The following is a 22,620-nucleotide window of genomic DNA, read 5'->3' on the forward strand; positions in this document are numbered from 1 at the left end:
GGCTGACGTGGCAATAACCGACTCCATACCATTATCTTAAGAAAAATACACTCCCAGATGCAGACTGAGCCACAGATTTTCTTCAACTATCTGCATTCTTATGCAGTGTTTCAGACAACTTGAAGACTGATTGCTGTCTTTTTTGCTTATCTTTTGCTTATTTCCCTACCTTAAGTCCTTTCCTTCTGGTCCTAAACTCACTTTCCCCTGCCAGCGTTGCCAGGAGGGGCTGATTGTTCTGGGAAGGAAATGAGTAGCAGAGTTGCTCCCAAGAAATGCAGAGTGTGTTTTTATCTAAAAGGCATAGGTAATAAATGAGAAACAGGTTAAAAGTCCTGATCTGACTCCAACAAATAATTGCTTCCAAAAGCATGTTTGGAGGGGTTTCAGCAGTCGTTTCATGATCTCTTACGTATTAGAGTAAGCTTGTCTCCTTTCAGCTGTGGCAGTCCAAACAATTTAGACACAGAGCTGCCTTTTAAAGCTTTTAAACCTGTATTTCCCTGGAAGGTCTTTTACTGTGCCACTAATCCCTTAAGTTATTGCACTGAAGACACTCTATAATCCTTTAATTTGCTCTGGTCTCAATGGAAACAGCAAACTACATGGGTCAGTTCCCATATTTGGTCATTATCATTTATTCTTTTTTGATCTTAGACACTAGCTTAGCGTAGTTTGCTTTCCTTTTAATCACTTCAGGGAATATTTTAAATTTAGATTTTAATTGCTTGTTGGTGTGTGTGGGGGTGTGTGTGTGTGTTTAAGAAGTCGACAAAACCGAGAACTTCCTTACTCATTTCATTGGTTTGTAGAGCCTAAAGGTCAGGCTTAAAGCAAGTTTTCTCAGGCCCCTTTGAAAATCATCAAGTGTAAAAGTTAATGACTTTTTAAAAAACTGAACTCATAGCTGGTATCGAGCAGGGGAGGCTCAAGAAGCAGTACTCTCCACAGGGAATTCCGGGAAGCCTCGTGAGCCCAGGCCTGCAGGCGACAAAGCTGCTGAGGGAGATTTCTTTCGTGGTGCAGAAAGTAAAGCCTTTTGGTGATGAATAACACTTACTTTTCTGAGTAAGCAGAAATACTTTGAAAGGCTGTCTAGAAAAAACACATGGATTCCTGAACTTGAAACCTTGTTCTGGTGGTTACTCCTCCCTCGCATGATGGGCGCAATGTTTTTCTTGGAGGATTGGTTTTGAGAGCAAGGCTGGAAGTTCTGGTCTGTTACTGGAGGTTCATTTATGAATACTGGGTATTCAACATTACTTTAGAAGTTCATTTTAAGATAAGTGTTGAAGCATTCACTTTGGAGAAAGACACGTGCTATAATAATTGAATAGCCTTTGAGAAACATCGACAGGAATAAAGGAGGCCAAAGTTTTGCTTCATTAACATTTACACTGGAAAAGGAATCCTCAGATGTTGAGCACTTAATCTTTCTTTTTGAAGAAACCAATTTATTTGAAGTGCAAGTTTCTTTTGTACATTAAGTGCTCACACTTTTGATTTCTTACAGCACTTCTGCATCAGTGAATTTCTTGTAGTGTTGGAGATCAAGCCTGGTCTTGTTCTGAAGTATCCAAATGTGGCAATAGATGGACTGCTGCAAATTTTGGCATCTGGAGTTAAATTACAGGATGCTTCTTAAGCTTCCTGGTTTCCATAGTAACAGGTAACAGTCATCCTTCATGATTAAGCAGTGTCCATGGTAACCAAACGAGCAAGTTTTAAATGAAAGATATTTTCCCTTTGCATTTTTAGTAGTCAAAGGTTAACAGTTACTACCTTTAGACCTCTGGGTGGGAACAAATTTTGATATGGCTGTTGCATTTAAAGTGAGAACATTTATTGTTCATTTAAATAACTTTACTTTTAGGACCAGCTGATTTTGGGGTGAATACCAAGATAACATTTGTGAGGGGGAATGGTGCCTTGATCTCCCCCAGAGGAGCGGATGGTGGTCACTCCCTGGGCTGGCTTGTTCGGCAGTTGCACTGCGCTGTTAAACAGCTGCCGTGTGTCTCCCCAGGGTGACTGCAGTTCAGAGGCAAAGGAAGCAATCCCTAAATATACTCTGCAGATTTCTTAGGATGGAAAATGCACATGTCAGTGTAAGTAAGCAGTAACATCTTCCCCCATTTAAAAATAGGATGGGAAATGCACCGGTGAATGTAATCCTGCTAGACCCCTTGTCATAATCTGCTACACATTTCTCTTTGAAGGTAAACAGCATGTATCACTTAAGAAAACCCATAGCACCATAATCACAAAAGTAGGACAATTACTATAGGTTAGTTGGATAAAGGATTGGTATTTTGAATGGTGCTTTCTGTATGTCTCTTTGTAGCACACTGTTATTTATATGAAATGAGAAAGCATGACCGCTTGTTTATATTTTCTTTCCTGTTTCTTTCATCGGCACTAGCGATGTTTGCTTGAAAGCTCTAAAAGGTGAGTTTTTAAAGCTGACACCTGCAAGTATGTTTTCAGAGCATGTATGTGTAAGAGGAGCAGAAATATTAAAAAAAGGCAAATGTCAGTATCAGTCATAATAAATTAGGAATTCTGGAAAGTAAAAAAATTGGTAGGAGAGTCTGAAGACCTAAAAGAAAGATGTGTGGCTAGCAGTAGCAGGAACAGTAAGCAGTTTCAGCAACATTGTGTGTGTATATACGTAGATAGATTACATATGTGTTGCATACACACTTTCTCCAGACATGCGCGTATGTGTATACGYTCCCATGTCCAATGTATGCAGACTATATGTATAAGCACTCACTATTTAAAAAAAACTACCATCTCCCCAAAAAACTTCATCTCTGTCAGATTAGGCTGGCAGAGAAGATAACACTCTTTTTATTAGCCTTTGTCTCTTAACTCCTTTTATCTCTAATGTATATTATAAATGAAGGAGAGTTGTTTCTTTTGGGTAGGGGACCTATTATGCCTCCTGCATAAATGCTTGGAAAAACAGAAAAAAATATTCTGCTAACTTCTTTCATAAGTGATAACCATAACTGGAGGAAGAACTATATTTTCATACTTTTTTGTCACTGCTGCTTTTTAACTCTGTCCTTAAGTCAGTTCTCCAGGCAAACTACATTTAGTTTACTACATTTACTACATTTAGTCCAGCAGCTACCAAAAATTAGTACTGTACGATTAGAGAAGAATAACAGATTTTACCTAGGTTTTTCCAGTCAAACTGTATCCTAAATGACCAGTGTTAAATCCCAACCTTCTACTTCTTGAACAATATCAAAGTTTCTTAAATGTTAAAGTAATCTAACTTGGATTAATTGGCTCTGGGCATTAAGAATCTTTCAGGCTGATGTAAGAGCTGCAGATACTATGTGAATTTCAAATCTTAATGTTTGGTCTATTATGCAGATGGATGTGAATAGAGATACGTATGTGACCCCATTTATCTCTCTAATGAAGTGCCATCAATAGAACATCTGTTTCTTTGCTGTGGAAAATCAAATCTCTGATGAATCATGCTTATAAATTTAGTATTTATTTATTTAATTTGCATTTTACCAGTACAGACCTGTTATAGCAGCTACCACGCACAACTGGAAAAAAATAGGTTAGTAATTAAACTGTGCGAAGGTTTCTTTTGTGTTGTGCTGTTATATCAGGCACAAAGTAAACTGTGCTGACCTGGTCTGTAGTTCACCTCTCCAAGTCAGCTATTAAAAAAAATACCGGAACAAACAGAAGAACCCCTTACCAGCGAAACGAAACCTTGCTGAAGAGAGACAAGGAGCACGGCTGCAATCTGGATTTATATCTCCTGCCTCACTGGGGTTTCCACTGTGGAACTTGAGCTGAATGGACCTACAGCAGGAGGGAAAATCAATTACAAAAGGATTTTTAAGAAAAGCAGCGAGCTCTGAGAGGCTAGGATCCTGGCTAGTTGCAGGGACAGGGGAGCACCTGGTTTTAAGAACAAGTAGGAGCTAGGGGGAAGCTAAAATGAGAACAAACTCGAAGTTCTAACTAAAACTTGTAATGAAATAAAAGAAGAATCAAAAAAAAAGTAATGTTCACCTCTGTCTTTCTACATTATCTATTTTAGATTTCTATGTGCTCCTATACTTTTTGGTTCTCTCTGAAACTGGAAGCAAAGAGGGCCAGCGTACTGCAACGCAGTCTGTTCTTGTGAGATTTCTAGCTCTCTTTTGCAATCCCGAATGTTGTAATGAAGGGGGAAGCCTCACAGGACCTGTGCCAGCTGTACTGAAATCACTGCGGGAGATTCTGTCGCACGTGGACAGAAGGGACAGTCTGCTGCAGTGATGCTGCAAGGTCAGCTAAAGGCCGCGTGAGCTTTTGCGCTGCTGACCTTCTCACAGGTGTAGAGGGTCCCTGCTCCTACGAGCTGTCAGCCACCTTGCATAGGGCCCATCAGTCTGCAGAGGCAGCAGGCTTCAGCTCCCTGGGGCTCCTGTTAGTCTCAAGCGGAAGAGGGCTGGTCATGGTGCCCTGTCCCAGGCGGTGTGTGCAGGCAGCGTGGTTTCTAACCGCAGTGCGCATTTGCAGCCCCACGTTACAGAGCGTGAAAGTTTCTCCGTTGTCCTGGATTGCGTTCGTGCATAGGCAGCCGTGCTGATTAAGTACCGCAAGAAAGCAGCGTGGTAACGTTTCGAATCTTCACAGAAATGTTAAGCATGATGGATGAATCTAATTTAAATCTCCCCAGAGCTGACTTCTTGTTCTCCAAACTCTGTGTTGCTTGTCTTTATCATCACATAGGAGGAAACTGATGTTCCACTTCGCTTTATCTTCCTTTCCAGTCCAGCCAGGGTGTTAGCAGTCTCCCCCATCTGGTCCCCGAACAGGCTAGAATTTCATCTTGYTCTGATGTATTTTTTAAGTCTGTGCTTGATTTCAATTCTACCCTGGAGAGAAGGCTCCTAATGATATGCCKTTAGCAAAAGATGAATTTGTTCTCTAGGCATCACACCAGAGAAAGATAAATATCATACATATTTTATATTGGAGACTGATAAATAAAGAAGAGAAATACCCAAATATATATATGTATCTAATTAAAAATACAAGACAGAATAAAAATGGAATTTGTAATGAAGGCTCCTCAATCAGCACAATTTGCTATTTATTTTTAAAAAGCGGGGTTAATTTTCTGGATGCCTTATATTTTGTCCCTGTCACCGCTCTGGCATGAGGTCTAGGGACCTGCAGCTATGTCTTTTTTTAGTATGTGGATCTGTTTACTCAGTTAGTGTGTATGTTTTCTGACTCCTCTTGCTGAGATTATCTAGGCTTCCCATTCCTGTGTTCTTCCATCTGCTCTATTTTCTTCTCTCCTTCCTTTTTGCTCTCCTGGAGCAGTCTTTCTTAAATAAGTTGAAGCTTTCTCTGAAGGTAAGGAATATGTTTCCCATCAATTGCCATGAGAGCAAAATTGGGCCCTAAATGACCATCACTAAGCTACAAGAATGAAGGCCCTGCTTGGACAGGGCTAGCGTCTGTAATGGCCATGTTCGCTGGCATGGGGAGAGCCGTGTTCCCTGGTCTCAGCAGAGGCATAGCTCCCATCCAGCAGTGGCTGGGCGTACAGGGAATGGTCCTACATGATAGTGAAAGATGTGAAGGAGCATACAGAAGAACAGGACGAGTCCTCTTAGCTGTAAGTGGTACTGAACGTTAAATAAACAAACAGATAAATAACACCAAAAAGAAATCCCACACCCATAACGTGTGGGGTTTCAACCAGATTTCTGCCATGCAGTGCARATGTCCTTTGTGCTCTTGCTCTGTCAGTGCCTGTTTTTATGTGGGTTAGCAAAGAGGCTTCAGCTCCCTCTAGTGAGGCAGCTGGATTTCTGCTGTATTAGAGCTACATTCCCTTTACCCCAGTGCTGGGTGATAACAGAAACACAGATAATTCCTGCTTTGTAGGGGGAAAGGCCCAACTGACCTTGCTAGAAAGGAACAGACTGTCAAAACTGGACAACCAGAGCCCATCCAAGGACAAGAAATGAGGTGAATAAGTCCCATTTCTGCTTACATGCAACAAAAAACATCTCGGCATGCTGCTGGTGAAAGAGCTCAATTATCTTCCGGGTCATATTAGAGAAAACAGAGGAATAGATACATATCAGGTACACAGAAGAATAACAGCTTTTTTCAGTACTGGATTCAAAAGCCATTAATAACACTTCCTCATGAGCAGTATGAGGAGTATTAAATACTACACAGTACATGGTATCCCGGAACCTGACACAGAGATGATATGAGATCCATTAAAGTGCGTAGTGTGCTATGGCGAAGGTCAATGTCACTTCAAATCATTTTTTAACAAGTGAAAGAAAAAGTTCTTCTCCCAGAGGATCTTAGTCCTCCTTTGAGAGAAGGTGGACATAGTTTTTTTGCTGATGGGAAACAATTTGGACAGATGTCTTCTATGAATTGAACTGTTTTCTGTTTTCCAGCTAGTTCTAATAAGATCTTCAGTTTACACAACTGGCCCAGCCACCATTCCGATAGCTGCAGAGGATCATCTGGGTCTTGGTAGTACTTCAGCTCCCTTTTTGTGCTTCTGGCATGGGCACAGTTGAGTGAGAGAAGGCATTCCCCCTGTGAAGCTGAATGTAGTGTTTTTATAACACTTTGGTCATTTGTGAGGGAAACAAAGGTAATGATAAGAAACTGAATGTTTGGTGTAATCGCTGTGGCTAGCATTAACTACAAATACACAACCAGCTTCTAAAGGTGTAATGGTAACAATTTTGTACCAGAGTATAGCACAAAAGGCAAGTAATGATCCCAGTTCATTTCTTTGTTTTCTACCCAAGTAGTTAGATAAGAAAGATTTTTTTTTTATAAGCTATAGTTCTGTAAACAGCATCCTCAGTTGTCTGAAAAGGTAGCAAAAGCATGAGAGCATGAAAAACTTTCTACTTAAAGCAATAAATGAATGGGGAGTAAATCACAGATTCTGGTTTGGAAGAGTCATGGGTGCAGGCAGGGGACTGTTGTGCTTTACAGAAGTGTATTTAAACTAGAGATTCTACAATGTGAAAAGAAATAATTTTATTCTAATATAAAAAGTGGTGGTGACCTATTGTATGCAAGTGTGCATTAGCCAAGGGAATATCCATTCGTCATGCTCGTTAGCCTTACTTTTAGATAAGTCTGATTTTTGAGGGCATCATTAACTGCCCTAAATTTTTGCTCCTCAGCCATTTTTATTTAAAAGTCAATTTTACTGCCGAATAAAGGTTTGACTTTTAACTAGAACTCACCAAGGAATCATTAGGGCAATGGGTTACATGTTCCACTAGTTAGTTCTCTAGGTAATCGAACAAAGAAACTGGCCTTGCATCTGTATTTCCAGTCATAAAATATATAGTTTCAGCTGACCAGAACAAGGCTAGATTGTGTTAACAAGTGCATTCATAATCCATCAGTGGTTCTTAATTGATATTTATCCATTAGAACTCAGATACTTCTTGTGTCTCTGATACCCATTCAAAATTATTCGTGTTCCTTGAAGGAGAAAGTTGGCTCAGCTCAGTATTTATTATTCTGTGTCTTTGTTTATTCATAGGGTGATATTCCCCTTTTAAAAAGTTTCACTATTCTAACAACATCCTCTAAATGCCCCTTTAGATTCAGATTAAGGATCCGTCTTTCCTCCTGGACTCCTGCGGCCACCTAAAACTGTCTGAAATGTAGATTTTTCTCTATCCTCTTTTGAGTATTCTGAATCACACAGATACTACAAAGTCTACTCTCCAGGGATTGTTTTTAATTCAGAAATGCTACTGTGAGCCATATTAAATAAATCACTTCTGCTACTATGTGCCTCCTCTTCTCCTCTGTTGGGTCTATAAGTAAGCAGTTATTAGATAATGCAGAAATTAGAAGAATAACACCTAAGTTCATTAAGCAATAAAATTAATTCACCAAGTGTAATTGCATGAGCAGAAGACTGGTAATTCCTGTTCTCTCTAGTTTCACAGAAACTCCACCCTGTTAAACTCTCTGAGGCACATTATAGATGTCAAGCACTAAACCAATGGGGCAAACCAGGGAGGTATCAGGTGACCAGAGCAAACCTTCATTGGTGGATCATAACCGAAGGTCAGGCAAGAGCTTGACCCCTTCAAGCATTGCATGCAGGATCTTTTCATTCAGCTTGTGGTTCTGATGAACTTTTATTATTATTCTTCGTTATACCCAGATGGTCTGGTGAAGTTTTATTGTCCTCTAAAGTCTCCATTCCTTAAAGCACATCACTGCAGTACTGGTGAAGGGACCTGGCGGTTCCCAGCCTCCTGCCGTGTCTCTCCAGCGCTGCTGGCTTGTCCGGCATTCCAGTCATACTTCTCTTTCTTGCTGCCTCTGATGAAGTCATCATCTCTCCTTCTCCTCTTATTCCTGACTTGTTTGGAGTGCCATGGCATGTGGGTTGCTGACAAGCGCAGCTTCCTTTTGGTGAGTTGAGGGAAACGTTTCTTATTGCTAACTTCTCTGACGTTCGTTCAGATTTGCACCGCCCTTTCTTGTTRGGAGTTGGAACGGTTTCATATCAGAAAATCAGCTTGCTGGGAAGTGTCTGCTTGTTAGCTGTTCATTCCAGCTGGTTCCCTTTGCTCCTGTTCGTATTGTCTCTTCCACTGGCTCATTCCTGGAATTGCGTGTGAGAGGAGAGCAGGAGASGGGGAGCGCTGACAGGAGATGAACGACCAGAAAGAGTTAATGTGTTTCATTCCCACCAGTGAGAGCATAATCCTGATGATCTCTTGGACTAGCAGTGATTCACAAGAGCAGGTAACACTAATGTAAAAGAATCTCACTTCTCAGGTGAGAAGTAAACAGTATTAATATTTATGCCATGTGTTAAACATAATGACCTGCTCTGTAGCAGTGTCTGAGAAGTTGCAACTAAGAAGACAGCAGTGCTGAGCAGGTTAAACAGGAGCTTGGGTGCCGGGACATCCTCGCGCAGTCACTTCTGCTGCTCGTGCCCTGGAAGCCTTGGGGGGCTTGCTAGGCTGCTCTGTGACTATTTCTCAATATGAAGAAGAGGCACTGAAGAGGGTGCTGAGGATTAATTATTCTGTTAGTTCAAATGCCTCAAATTAGTTAACAAATCAAATGTGTTTATTACTGTACAGAAACACTTTCAGAAATATTTCTAAGCCTTAGGGTCCTAAATTAATGTGCAGTGTTTACAGTGCTACGTTAGTGTCCTCCTTCTGTTGGCAGTGAACTCCGTGGGATGCTTTTCCACCCTGGCAGCTTAAAAAAAATCCTAGTGCTATACACAGCAAGAGGCATTTTGGAACCAGTTATGTATAATAACCTCTTAGAGGTTTCTGCTTTTTTTTTTTTTAATTTCAAGGAAGTTTCTCTTTTAGTTTTAAGATCTTATCCTGCAATGTGAAAAACCCAAAACGTTGCAGCCTCTGTAAATATTTGGAAAAGCAGAAAACACGTTTGTTCATTGCTTCTTGCTTCTGTTCCTCTGTGATTGCATGAGGCAGAGGAGCCCCAGCCCAGCGTCAGTCTCTGTGACAGAGATTGAACACTTCTACCTGTGATGAGATTTAGTACATGTTGATGAGAAAGAATTGGGAGGACCCACAGGAGCATGGTTCTGCGAAGTGCACAGTGTAAGTTAGACAGTGTGTGAGTAGAAATGCCTAGTTTTTATTGTTCAAGCTTAGAAAAGTGCAGAAAAATGCCATCAATAATGAGGAAGAAATTAGATGAGGCATTTCAGTCAGAATAGCCACAGTTCTCCTCAGTGTGAGTTATGAACCTTTTCCAGTCTAATTTTGAGACTTAGGATCTTCTGAAGAACCGGGTAATATGTTTAGCTGGCCTGATCAAGCTGCCTAAAGGTCATTAGAAAAATTCTTATTGTTCGTCTGTTTATATCCCATCCTTTATTTGGGTATTACAGTATAGGCTGGTGGAAAGGGGAGAGAATCAGAAAGCCATCCCTTGCACGTGGGTATCCATTTCTGCTCACTGGCATCTCTGCTGTTCACTAAACCCAAGGAATCATTTTTCAGATCCGGCATGCCTGCACTAAATCCTCATTTAATAGACTGTTGCTTCAGTGATTTGCAGGCCTCGGTGTCATAAAGGAGAGATTTGGAGGTTTTAAGTTCATAAGAAGTTGAGGACTTTGGGATAGCAAATAGTGTCCTGAGATGCTGTGTGTCTAAGCCCTCAAATCAGATCTGATCTAGAGCCAATAAATGGACAAATGAAGGTATAATCCTGGAATTTCTGTGAACTGAGGGATAGTATTCAGCTAACAGAGAAATTCAGTGGCCAGTGAGGATGTTATCTGATAATACCGAGTGCTTCTGGAAATGTCATTCTGTGGTTAGCTGCCTGCAATAACACTTTGCCTTACGCTGGAGTCTTTTATCTTGGGATACAAAATGGTTGGCAGACATTAATTAATGAAAGCTTGCAATGTCCCCATGGGATTTTCAAGATTTTTATCAACTGTGAATCTGAGAAAAGGCATTAAAATGTCCAGGGGTCACATAGTGAGTCTGCAACAAAGTTGAATATAGGACCCCGGACTCTTTCCCTTTGTGCTGTGCTATAGAGGAGTAACAGCACCTCAGCAGGGCAACTTCTCCCTCCCTGCCAGTAAAATCTGTCTGTATAGAAATGAAGCAGAGGTTCAGGAGAGGAGGAAGATGTTTAAGAATTTGTGAAGAAAAGGCTAAAGTCAGATACTGAGTCTGATCTGTATCTTGCTTGTCTTATGCACAAGAGAGCAAATATGTCAGAAATGACAGAAAAAAGGCTGGAAGGGATTTCAGGGGATCATCTAGTATCCCTGTGCCCAGGAGAAGAGAGGGAAGGAAGCTCATTATCCCTAAATCTCTCCTGACAGTGGTGTCTGTGTCACTGAAAGTTGTAAAGATAGGGTTAAACATACATTTTTCTCTGTAGACAATCAATTCCAAAGTATAACTGACCTTGTCAAGAGATGACTTTTTCTAACATCTAACCTAAATGTCTTTTGCTGTAAATTAAAACTTATTTCTTTTTCTCCCTCTAGTGGATATGGAGAGCAGTTTATTATCATAGTCATATAGTGACTTTTTATGTCGTCGCTGAATGCCATGTTGTTGCTACAAGCTTGCTATAGACATTGCTGGTGCCAGTCACTAGGCAGAGTAACCTGGCTTAAGACTTTTTCCCTAACTCTGAAGAAGTAAAAAGGGGCAATTCAAACCTTTAAGTATGCCTACGATTCGCTATGTAAAACTGTTTTGCTCTACATTTCTGACAGTAGGGAGATACTAATTTACCTGTAAGCTGTTTTTACCTCCCTTTAAAACAAACAAGCAAACCCCCACCCCAACCCCAACCCTCCTTCTAGTTATTTCTGGTTTCTTATTAAGAGTTTTGGAACATGTCCCCCCTGCAGAGCCTCCCTTCTGTAGTGAAATCCACAGTGCTCACACTAAGCTAAGATGGAAGACTGACTCCAAACACTTCATGAACCGTAAGCTTGGGAATAATAGGAGGGATCAGCTCCTGACCCATCTCTATGCTTTGATCTGGGTCAGAGTGGTGTGTTTTCTGGCTTTGCTTTGGGTATATTGCAATGATGAAGTAACAATTTAAGAGTACAGTTGGTGACTTCATCGCAATCAAATTTAGACCCAGATATAAATCAGCCATGGGTGATAGGACACTCTCCCTTTCTATAAAGAGGTCTGACCTGCTGGTTGGAAGAGGAAGCAGACTGACAGATTAAGTGAGACAAGTGCACAGTTTGGTCTGACAAACCACYGTGGTGCAAGTCAAAAGTGCTATAACACCTATATGGAACACGAGCACTTTGCCTCTATGCTGAAGGCTGCCATGTGTTGGGCTGTGGAGCACAGCTCTGCGTAGGCCTCTGGGGAAAGTGGTTTCTTGCAGCTGCTTTTCATGTAGTCCCACCACTCCTGCTTTCCAGTCATGTATATGAGAAATGCTTTTTAATATGTTTGTTTGTTCRTTGTTCTGATCATAAAAAAATGCAAACCAGCCTCTTCAGTTCTCTTGTCATCTTGAACCTACTTTCAAAACTGGTGTAATCGAGTAGTTTCTTTATGACAATCCAAAAAAGAAGGCCACTGTTCAAAGGAATAGTGTGGGAGCCTGAGCATGGAAGGAGATGAYGCCAGAGGACTTGATTGTCTCCTTGAGATTCAAAATGCAGCACTCTGCAAACAAAGCGACCAAGTAATTAGGAGGCTTGGCTAGAAGTTTTGAAAGCAGTAAATTTTAGCTGTCTGGCTCTCATACAGGCTACATGGCCACTAGTGATGAATTCTGGGTGGGATTTCCAACCAAGGAAGATGTCACTGAACAGGCACTTCACCCAGCCCATGGACGGGATCTTACAACCTATCCTTTTGCAACAGTTTAATATACTCCTCAGCAAGTGCTGAGTGGAATCACAACTGTTAGTTGTTTCTTACAGATCCCAGGTGATGGCAGTCAATGGCAAGGGGAAAACCTTGTTAAGGGGAGAACCCTTGCCAAGACCTGACTGCAACAAATTGCAGATCACAGCTGTGACAGAGGCTGAGAACTGGCAAACAAACCATCTCTAAGTTACATTAGTTATGAGAACATCATTGTCTGAGACATTCTGAAGCATAGGTTGTTCCATCTTTAGATTTCTTTGCATAGTAATTTGTGGAACCCTCCATCTAGCAGAGTCTACCATGTAATTTCCTTTTGCTGCAGGTGTTCCTCTTCAGGCTACCTCTCATTCCCAACCAAGGATCATAGATTGATGTAACATTCATAGGCATGCCTGTTGCCTGTGAAATTGTGTGTTGGAATGAGTTCCCCAATGTTTACTTCAGCTCCATTAGTTTTTTTAGTATATTTTTATGCTCATCATTTTTTTTAAAAGAGAACAGCTGTTTGAAAAATCTGCTTTTCAGTATGATTCTGAAATCTCTGTTGCCTTTGCTTAAATTCCCTATTGTTTAGTAAATATCTCAATATTTCATGTTCAGATACTGTCCTTCAAAAGTGGTCAACTCATAGGGATTTCCCTAGATCAGAAAGATTTATTGACAGAAGAACACAAAACAGGTATAGAAAGCAGCCTACAGAAAGGGAGCAATGTAGCTAACAAAGGTCAACCCAATGGATGTGAATAAATAAAAGAGTACCGGAGATTCTGGGTCTAGGAGAATAAGAAATATGAGCTTCAGTTTATCTTCTCTCAACCTTGCACTGTTCTGTATTCAGGAGACCATCCTTTGAAGGCAGTAGAAAATATTTAGATATGCGTTACAGTTTTTAAGAACGCCCCTAAACCTGACTTGGTAAAGTTTTGATATATTATCAGATTCCTTGATTGTGTTTTCTCTGGTCCTTGCTGCTCTGATTTGGGCAGTGCTGGGGAACACCAGGAAATCCTACTGCTGCAGAGACAAGAGTCATCTTTACGCTGTGTGCAGACCTGCTGAGTCTCATGCACCGAACAGGGGCCTTCCCTGAGCCTTCACTCACATTCCTCTGTGAGTACCTGGATCTCTTACATGTGCAGATGAGTTCTGCAACAGCCTTCTGGCTCATGAGCCTCTTGTGCCAAACTCAGCTTGGCATGCATTTATCATGTGACCTGGCTGGGAGAAAGGCCCATCTTCCTCGTGGGCTGACACATGAGTTTCACATACTTCAACTTCGCTCACTTGAGATGTGTGTGTGTGTAAAGCGGTAAAGGTACATCTTCCTCTCTGTGTGAACATGTTTTTGTCATGTGAACATGTTTCCAGTTTGTGAAAAGTAGGGCTCTGTTGTCCATATCTGAATACCTATGTGTTCTTGTTTCATTTGCAATGTTAGACCTTCCTTCTAGGGGTTTAAAGAAACCTTTATTCATTTTGAGAAACAGATGACACATGAGCACAGCTGAATAGCAATGATGAGTTCACTTTTCTGCCAGGTGCATTCATCTGCACCCAGTCACATCCCATCTGGCCAGAAGACTGCACCACTGACAGTCTCCTTTGCTTTCCCTAATATCTGCTGTCAGAGCTACCATAATGGAAAAGCTAAAAGAAGACAAAAGCATTTCCCCAACTTGCACCTTACCAGTTTATATATATACCAACCTGATATTTGTTTCGTTTTTGTACCCATTTTGAGAATCTTCAAATAGTTAGGGCTGATTTTGAAACACTGTGGATCACAAAATTTAAAAATTCTTCCTGTCCCCAAAAGTCTGGTTCTGGGCAGAAATTGTGGAGTTTCCACTGTGTCTCTCTGTTGGATGTGGTCAGTGCTGCATCAGGGCAGAAACAAGCAGAAAAGAAGCACTGAGCTCAAAAGGATCCTGTGTGCTTGCTTTCAAATCAGCAGCAAAGTAGCTGGTGTTTGAAAGATGAAGGTGCATTACTAGGAGGATTTGCTCAGGTCTTTATTTTGTGCTTCTGACATTTTACATGGGCTTAAACTGTTCTCATTAACATGATTGAGCTATTACTTCTAGCCTTGCCTTCCTGTAGAGATCTGTGTAAAGACATTTGCCTAACCTGCAAAGCCCCAAGCAGATCTCTCTGGCCCATATGGGAGACTGTGCTATCTCCCACCAGGCATGGAGCCTTCTCTGCTCTGAGAGCCATAGCACTGTCTGAAGAGGAAGCCTTCTTCTGCCCTGTGTCATGTGCCCATTCCTGAGAACACTGTAGTCCAGGTACCTGAGTTTTTTCCTGCAGTTATCACTAAGTGCCTATGTGATCATAACCACGGGCCCTGCCTGCGTTCTAGATTTCCTGATGCACAGAATGGAAGTGGCGCAGCCCTGCTGCTGTGGAGATGCTTGGCTAATCAGGGCTCTCAAACGGTTCGAGAAGGGAAGCTTATTGCAAGGTCTGAGCACCACTGGATGGCAGTTGGAAAACAGATCTATTTCTGTGAGCTTCACAGGGCTTTCAAAGAGACTTTGTGAACTGAGGAGACACCACCTTTAAATTCTGCTGCTGACCTTATCTAACATCTTTCTAAGTATTCCCAGACTGTTAGACATACTTGTGAATTTAGCCTTGCAGCCCCCTTCCTTCCTTACCAGCAGGGAAAGAGGTAAGTAATATTATCTATATTTTATACCTTAGCAAATTGAGACTTAAATAATTTGTTTCTAGTTGCAAAGCAAGTTACTAGAGGAATTAGAGAGGCAACTTAAGAATCCTATGCCTATAACCCCATTAGCAGTTTTCCTTAGAAGTATCAAGTCCACATGTGCCTGGATCTGTACTTGGCATGTAATTCTCACTCAGCTCTGTGTGTTTTCTGTTTACCCATCCAAAGACTGGAGATAATGCCTGCCAGGTTGTCATTATCACTATCTGGAACTTACAGTTTTGTAAAAAATGCTAATTGATGAAGGTTAAAGTCATGCTGATTAAAAGTTTATCTAGGTGACTGTGGGAAAAATGAGTAGATGCAGTGGAGATGTTGGGTTGGCTCATTTGCAAATGCATCTCACAGGAAAAAGACATCTTGCATGGCCTGCTGACGTTGTTGTACTTTTCCTGCGCTTGTGTGTTTGTAATTGTCCTTTATCCTCTGTGCTGTCCACAGAGTCCCCCCCGGAGAGGTGTGGGCAGAGACGCAGTATGCCCAGTGGGGTCACTGAGAAGAACCCCACCATGGAGCCCGCTGCCACAACGCCGTTCCGGGTCACGGTAAATATCTCCTCCCAGGTTAATAATTTTTATGGGTTTTTGCCAGCAGGGAGAACAACTTGCCCACCCTGAGAGAAGAGATGATGTACATGAAACTATTTGGTTGCCTACTTTTAAATAAATGTGCAGTTGTTAGATACTGTTAGTAATAAGCAATGGCAAAGAATTTCTTGGTAAAGCAACAAGGTTTGAATTTAAATCTGGAGCAGGTTTGAGTAGGTTGTTTCACTTGGGAGACTTCCCTGGTGAGGTTTTATTTGTGAATCCTACGGTAGTCCAGTATATTCATATGTAYATTTATTGGTCTGGAACTAAACAGTAATATAGAGAAAATAGAGAAAATCTTCTGTAGAAGAATATGTCTTTACTTAAAAATGGACCACCAGGCTGGTGGTTCTCTATAGCCTGGTATCCCCTCTCCAACAGGAGCCTAGAGGAGCCATTCAGTGTTTTCTGACTCCTCAGTCATCTTGCTTTGAGATGCTCTGCTTATACCCCTGTTTCGTTGTGGTCACGCTGGGTAAAGAATGGGAGGTCATTTGGGGAGTGGAAGAGAGTAGCACCACCAACATGAGTAATAGCAATACCATGCACAAGCAGAGTCTTTGAGGTCCTTGGGGAGGGGCACTACTATGTCCATGTTAAAGAAGGGAGCCGAAGACCCAAAGAAGTCAGAGTTAGCAGCTGACCAAGGGTGCTGACCCCTAGTTCTGTGATGTTGCAGTCAGTAGAGCAGTTGCAAGCAGTCCCACAGCAGTATTGGGAAGTGGARTTAGTCTAACCACAGGGCTCCACTATCCCTATTCTCTCTGCACTCCTAAGATAAGATCTCTGGGCTGGTTCATAGCTTTAGAAGATAGGCTCTGTTGTGCCTTGGAGGTCAGTTCTGGGGTGAGTTAGAAGTCTTTGTTTCTTCTTYGGTTAGAATGTGCACAGGGATACTTACTACTGCCATCCTCCCCGATTTAACTTTTCTCCGCAACACCCTGTAGATATTAGGTAGGCTTCCAGAATGGATCACATTAATTTGAATTATGAAGATTGTTTTGTCTAAAGAATAGTATCAAATTCCAGTAATTACTTAATTTAGGAGTACACTGAGCTGACAAATGGAAGCACAATGGTGGGATCAAAATAAACCTTCTTTTGAAAGTTGGCAATAAGGATCCAGCCAAGAGGAGCTGATTTTTTTTAAGGCATCATTAGCCTAGTCACATTGTAGTTAATGAAATAGAGCCATGGGAGATGGGGGCTTTGTAATCAGCTGAGGTTACCAAGATCTTTTGGGTAATGTTTGGCGTAACCTTCACTAACAATAAGAAGTTTTTTTAGAGATTTTCAAAAATAAGTGTAAACATAAAGTATACACAGCTGGAGATAGATATACCTAATGTAAGCGACTGCCAAGGCAATCAGCAGGTTCTGTTTCAAGAGGAAAATGTCTGCTGTATGTGGATAATAAGTTTGCAAACAGGTATTTTTATTTAGAGAAGAGGCAAAGATCGTGGAGCTAATTTGCTTGATATATATTGTTTTCTCTCCAGGCCACACCTACTTTACAGGCTCAGCTTTTTCATAACAAACCTAGATGGGTAGAACCAGATTTTCAGAGAAAGACAATGGTGCAATCTGAAAAAAATCTGAGCACACCCAGTTCACCTGAGAACATTTGCACTGATGAATGAATCACTAATAGCTGTTTGTCAAGTAGTTTATTTTAATTCTATAAACTGTAAATCTGTGAATGCATAAGATTCTTTGTGGGCTTTATATTCTGTAGCCATTATATGCAAACACAGGCTGAACATCTATGAACGTTTTTTTTGGTACTGTACTATTTGCTAAATAAAAAGGGAAGAAATAATCAAAGCAGTGATGGGACAGTGGGAGATGAGTTCTGTTTTGAAGCTGGCATACAGCATGTGACAAATACTGAAGTCAAGGAAACAGAAAAACAATGGAGTATGAGGTGTTTGTTAGCATTTGCTGGAGGGGCATGTTTGGTTTTCTTTTTCTGGAGTTGATGAAAGTTATTCTACTAACAGTTCCCTGTTCTAAGAGGTCAAAACACAGCAGGATCATCTTTTGGTCCGATTCCCCTTGTGAAATCACCTTTGTGCTAAGCAAGGTGCATCTTGCATCAATGCCAATAGGAAAACTAATTTTTTTCTCTAATTCCCATGTTCCACAAGCCATCTGTCTGAATTGATTATCAGTTGTAAACTCTCTGAAACTCTGAGCATGGCAGGTAGAAAAAGAAAACAGCAAAACTAACCAGATAGGCAAGCTTTTGCTTTGTGCCTTCCATTTACCAGAATCCATCTGCTTCAGTAAATGTGTATCTTTGAACCTTAAACATTGTACTGCTTGTGGATAAAAGAGACAGAGAATGAGGGGAAAACCTGGATTCTTCTCAAGACAGAGGATTTAGGGGTATTTTTCTTAACTTACTTGTTGTCAGTGAAACTAAAATGCTGTTTATTCCTGCTCCAATAGCATGTATCCTGCTGTGTGTTTTTAGAGAAATCATTCCTGTCTTTAAGCAGTTTAGTTTATGGCAGTGAGACAGCCTACCTGCGACATGGTTACTTGCTTTGCCTGGCTCCGTTGTTCAGTATGATTAAATAAGGGCAGTCATCACACGGATCACGCTTAGCATTTGTCTTCTCTGTGTTACAATGTGCTCATCTCACTTCTGTTCCTGCTTAGCCCTGTGAATGTCATTCCCATTAATATGAATGGCTTCATTACAAACACAGTTTTTATGGCTGCCCAGATTTCAGCAGATGTCAGACTTAAGAAATATATCCTACCTCCCCTTCCTTCATTAACCAGAAGAGGGACATTAACGGTCAGTCCACTCCAGCCACTGGGAATAGTAATTAGTGCTTTAGTTTAGTGGTAATGGGATTATTACTTTTGAGCCTGCTGCTGTAGGTTTTGATGTTGTAAACTTTTCATATTTTACAGCTGATTGTTCTTCCCTGACATCTCCATCCTTCTGCTACTGAGCCTCCAAGGGACAAATAAACTCAGGAGCTGCTGGATTCAGCTATTTGGCAGCGTTGCACTCTCAGTTGCTTTCTTTCATTTGAAATCTAAAGCAATCTAGGGTGGAAGTGCCTCCCTTCCCATACAGAAGTTTGCCAAGTAAATGATAAATGGGCATTTGGAAAACATCAGTTCATGTTGGTTTTTGAGTCCTAGAGTTTTCCTTATTGAGTATAACTTTGAGAATCAAGCCTTAAGATTCCTACATCTCAGTTTGTGAACTAGCTGTTCTTTTTCCTTCCACATTGAGACATTTCTATTAGAGCTTCTTAAAGATAAAAAAACTCATCTAGTCCTAGTCATCTCATGGTGTAAAATGATTATTTTCCATCTAAACCCATCTCACTGAATTTTTGTGCTATCTGAGTTTGTATGATCTGATGCAGTCTAATGAATCCAGGTCTCTAATGCAAGCGACTGCTCATCTAAGGGCCCCTCATTCTGAATGTGCTCTGAGCACCAAGATCCATAGCCTGTTGCTGGTCAGTCAGTTGTCTGACTGAAAAAACACACGTACTTCACCTGCCGGCTGTGTAGTGCTTTGCGTGAAGTGGGAGAGACCTTCCTGACTGCTTGCAGCAGTGCCTGGCATCAGTAGATTGGTGCATGTCACTATAAAACATAAATACAATCAGGGAAATTCTGGCCCTAATGGAGGAAGGTTTGTTTTACATTATCTGATTTACTCATGGAAGAGACTGACTCTGTCCTCACACATGTTGTAGCAGGAGACCGTCTCAGAGCTAAATGGTCTTGTTGGGACCCATCCAATTCAGTGTGATTCTGCTCCTTAGATGAGGAGTCCCAATTAACAAGTATTCCAAGAAAATTCAGTATCTAAGGATAGAAAAAGAAAGACAGAAGGCTTGGCTTAGCATGAGATTGTCAGTTAAAATGTTGCCTGCTTTGGTAGTAACCTAGAGTTGTCTCTGCTGAGAATGGGTAAACGGCATGCTCAAGTATGCTAGGCACCAGCGTAAGCAAGGGCAGAGTCTGGGCTCCTCTCCTCCGTGCCTGAGGGGAGATGAGTCAAGGCTTGCTGTTGACTGCCATGTACCTGCTGTGAGAAGACAGAGAGGCATTTAGCCTCTCTGCATTGGATCCAAATGGCTTAAAATGTGGGATGAGTTAAACCCGAAACTTGTGTTGTGGTTTAATAACCTATGCAAACATAGGAACCAGAAGATGAGAAGCTGCAGTGGGTATTAAATCCTTCTGTTCTGCCCACCTGGCAGGGAAATCATGAGCAGGGATGGAATCGCTCAGTGTTGCTGTGTGATGACTTCTCTTCCGTCTCATTAGAGTACTGCCATCTATTGACTGCTTTTATTAGAGCCTGATTTATTTAGTTCTCTCARTCTGCAAATGTTCTAGACCAAACAGCTGTATCCAGTGGGAGAAGTCCAAACTGCAAAAGAACTTGTGTAAAAGAGTTGGGCTGAGGGATTGGATCAAGAAACCAGAATGATTTCCTGCAGTTAGTCCACCTCACTGATTGTGCAAAGAGTCTCCTTCCTAACAGAGTAAAGTAATACAACATGTGTAGTCTGAATATATTTTAAATGGTTTGAAAATGCTTCTCTGCCTTTCTCACAGAGCTGTGTTTGAGGATCGTCACCTCTTGGGAGGAAGCATCTGTATACTCTTTCTTCTCTCCAAAATAGTAATAGGGTTTAGGATTTTCTTCTCTTCTAACATCAATCATTTGCTTTCTGGTATCTTGGAAAACACTTCTGTGCTTCTTCTGTTTGAAGCCACATTGACTAGAAAAAAGATATTTCGTCTATAAACTACATGATTAGGCTGTCACCATGGAATTAGGTAAATTAGGTTAGAGAAGAAACAATTCTCAGAGAAGCTTCAGAGGTTATACTTGGTGTAAACACACTTTCCACCAGACCGTTGTCAGTCAAGAAGATCAGGATCATCTCCCTGTTTTCTCTTCATCTGTCTGTTTGTTGTCTGTTGTTCTGCGAGTGTGATTTCTTGGAGCAGGAGTGTCCTTTTGTGGTTTGTTTCCATAGCACTTCCTAGTTGGAACACAGGCCTAGATGCATCTTCATTACAAATGATTACGCCTATTTATTTACAACTAGTCATTTTTAAGTGAGGATGATCAGAAGAGGGGTTACCAGTTTCTTCCAGGAAGCTGTCCTGCATCTGCATAGGGACTGGTTGTAAAGCCCAACTCTGCTATGTGACAGCACCCTGAGCTGCTCAGCTGGGTGCTGCTTGGAAAGACTCTAGCACATAAGTAATTGCTTTGCCTTTCAGGTCCCCTAATAATGAAGCATTTATAGTCCCAAAGACATAGAATTTCTCTTCTGGTTTTAGTTCTCTTCCTATCTGCTTGTAATGCTAACTTGTTTCCCAACACTTTTTCTGTCTGTTTGGGTTGGGTGCACAACTGAATTTCCAGTGATATATTACAAGCTACTCTTATGACATCCTTCCTTCTATCATGTTTTTAATCCTTGATAAATGAAGTATTAAGTACTAATGACGTCATACCAGTAAATAGAAACTCCTGGAGAGATGAAAGTAAGTAACCCTTCTACCATTCCTCTTCACTGAACATAATCCTAAATGATGAGATCCTAGTTCAAGCTGCTGTGGGCTAGATATTAAAGGATTTTTTCCCAAGTTTTTGCCAGTATATAATATACACTATTTGCCATTTCATTTCAAGTATTCTTTTTTCAAAAGCAGTTGTGTAAATTATATTTTAATAGTTTGACTCTGGAGAATTTATCTTCCTGTATTATTTGAAGAGCTAAATGGTGCTTCCCTCGGCATGAACATCCCATCTTTAATTGAAATGCAATTGTTTACTAAACCATTCCAACTAGAAGGGAAAATTACTATCATTTTGGTCCGTGGCTGCATACATTAGAGCACCCCTTTTACTGGGGACTGAATTTAAAGAGAATAGGAACATTATCGCAGATGATATATAAACAGAAAGCTATTATCATTAAACTGTCAACTGCAACTGAATTTGGATAACGAGTGTTAGTGGCAGCAAGAAATATGTAAATTACTTTGAGAATGTTTCTGTAGATTCAGTCACCATTTGGTGGAATAGGACATGCTTGGAAGCTTTGGCTTTTGAGCATTTTTGGGGTGGAAAGCATAAGTGAGGTCATCTTGAGCATTTGCTCAGGTCCCACTGGTACTGTTTTGCAAAAATTGGCAGCGCTAACCTGACTGTCGCATTCTTTCTTTGTCAGGTACACCAACAGCATGCAGACGTTTTGCTCTTAGAGCAGCTTTCTTTGATAGATTTCCAAGCTCTCCACAAAGGTGGCTAATTATTATTACCCTCGTTTTACAGTTGGGAAAACTGAAGTAGGGGAAAGTTAACTAACTTAAGTATGATCATGCAGCAAAATCAGGAAATGTGTCCTGAACTGAAATTCTTAATTTCTAATTCCCAGTCCTGATGTTAACTACTAGCTAAGTTACCCCTAATTACATTTTACGTCTCTGAAATCCTTCTTCAGTCTCAAGAGAATTGAATATTTTTCTCAAACTTGATGCTGTCTTGTGAAAATGACTGAGTGGTTTCTGGACTCCAAGTCCCTGTTCCCTAGGCTAGACATGCCCGGCTTTCTTACTGCCTCTGCCAGTGCCCAATGTTATCATGTTTTCAATTGTTTTTAAAATTAGAGCTCTCTGTCTTATTATTCCAAGCCACCTTGTTAATGTAAATCTCTGAGTATGTTTGCTCTTGTTTTGTGTGTAGTTTGAACCATAAGATAAATTCTAGTTAAGGCATGAAAGTTAGATTTTGTTTGAAAAAATGAAATCTTTTTCCTTACTCAGTGCTAGCACAGGAATTGAAAAATGAAACTGATTG

At 40.9% G+C, this 22,620-nt stretch overlaps 1 protein-coding gene across 1 annotated transcript in view; it reads left to right on the plus strand.

Moving 5' to 3' along the window:
- Window positions 1–22,620, plus strand: part of DAB2IP (DAB2 interacting protein) — a 182,298-nt gene that overhangs the window by 10,661 nt on the left and 149,017 nt on the right. The window contains exon 2 of the mRNA XM_026062195.1: window positions 15,607–15,710. Coding sequence (XP_025917980.1) covers window positions 15,607–15,710 — 104 coding nt within the window. The remainder of the gene's footprint in view (window positions 1–15,606; window positions 15,711–22,620) is intronic.

Source organism: Apteryx rowi, unplaced genomic scaffold (genome assembly GCF_003343035.1).
Source record: "Apteryx rowi isolate R43461 unplaced genomic scaffold, aptRow1 scaffold_19, whole genome shotgun sequence".
In the NCBI taxonomy this organism is placed as follows: Eukaryota; Metazoa; Chordata; class Aves; order Apterygiformes; family Apterygidae; genus Apteryx; species Apteryx rowi.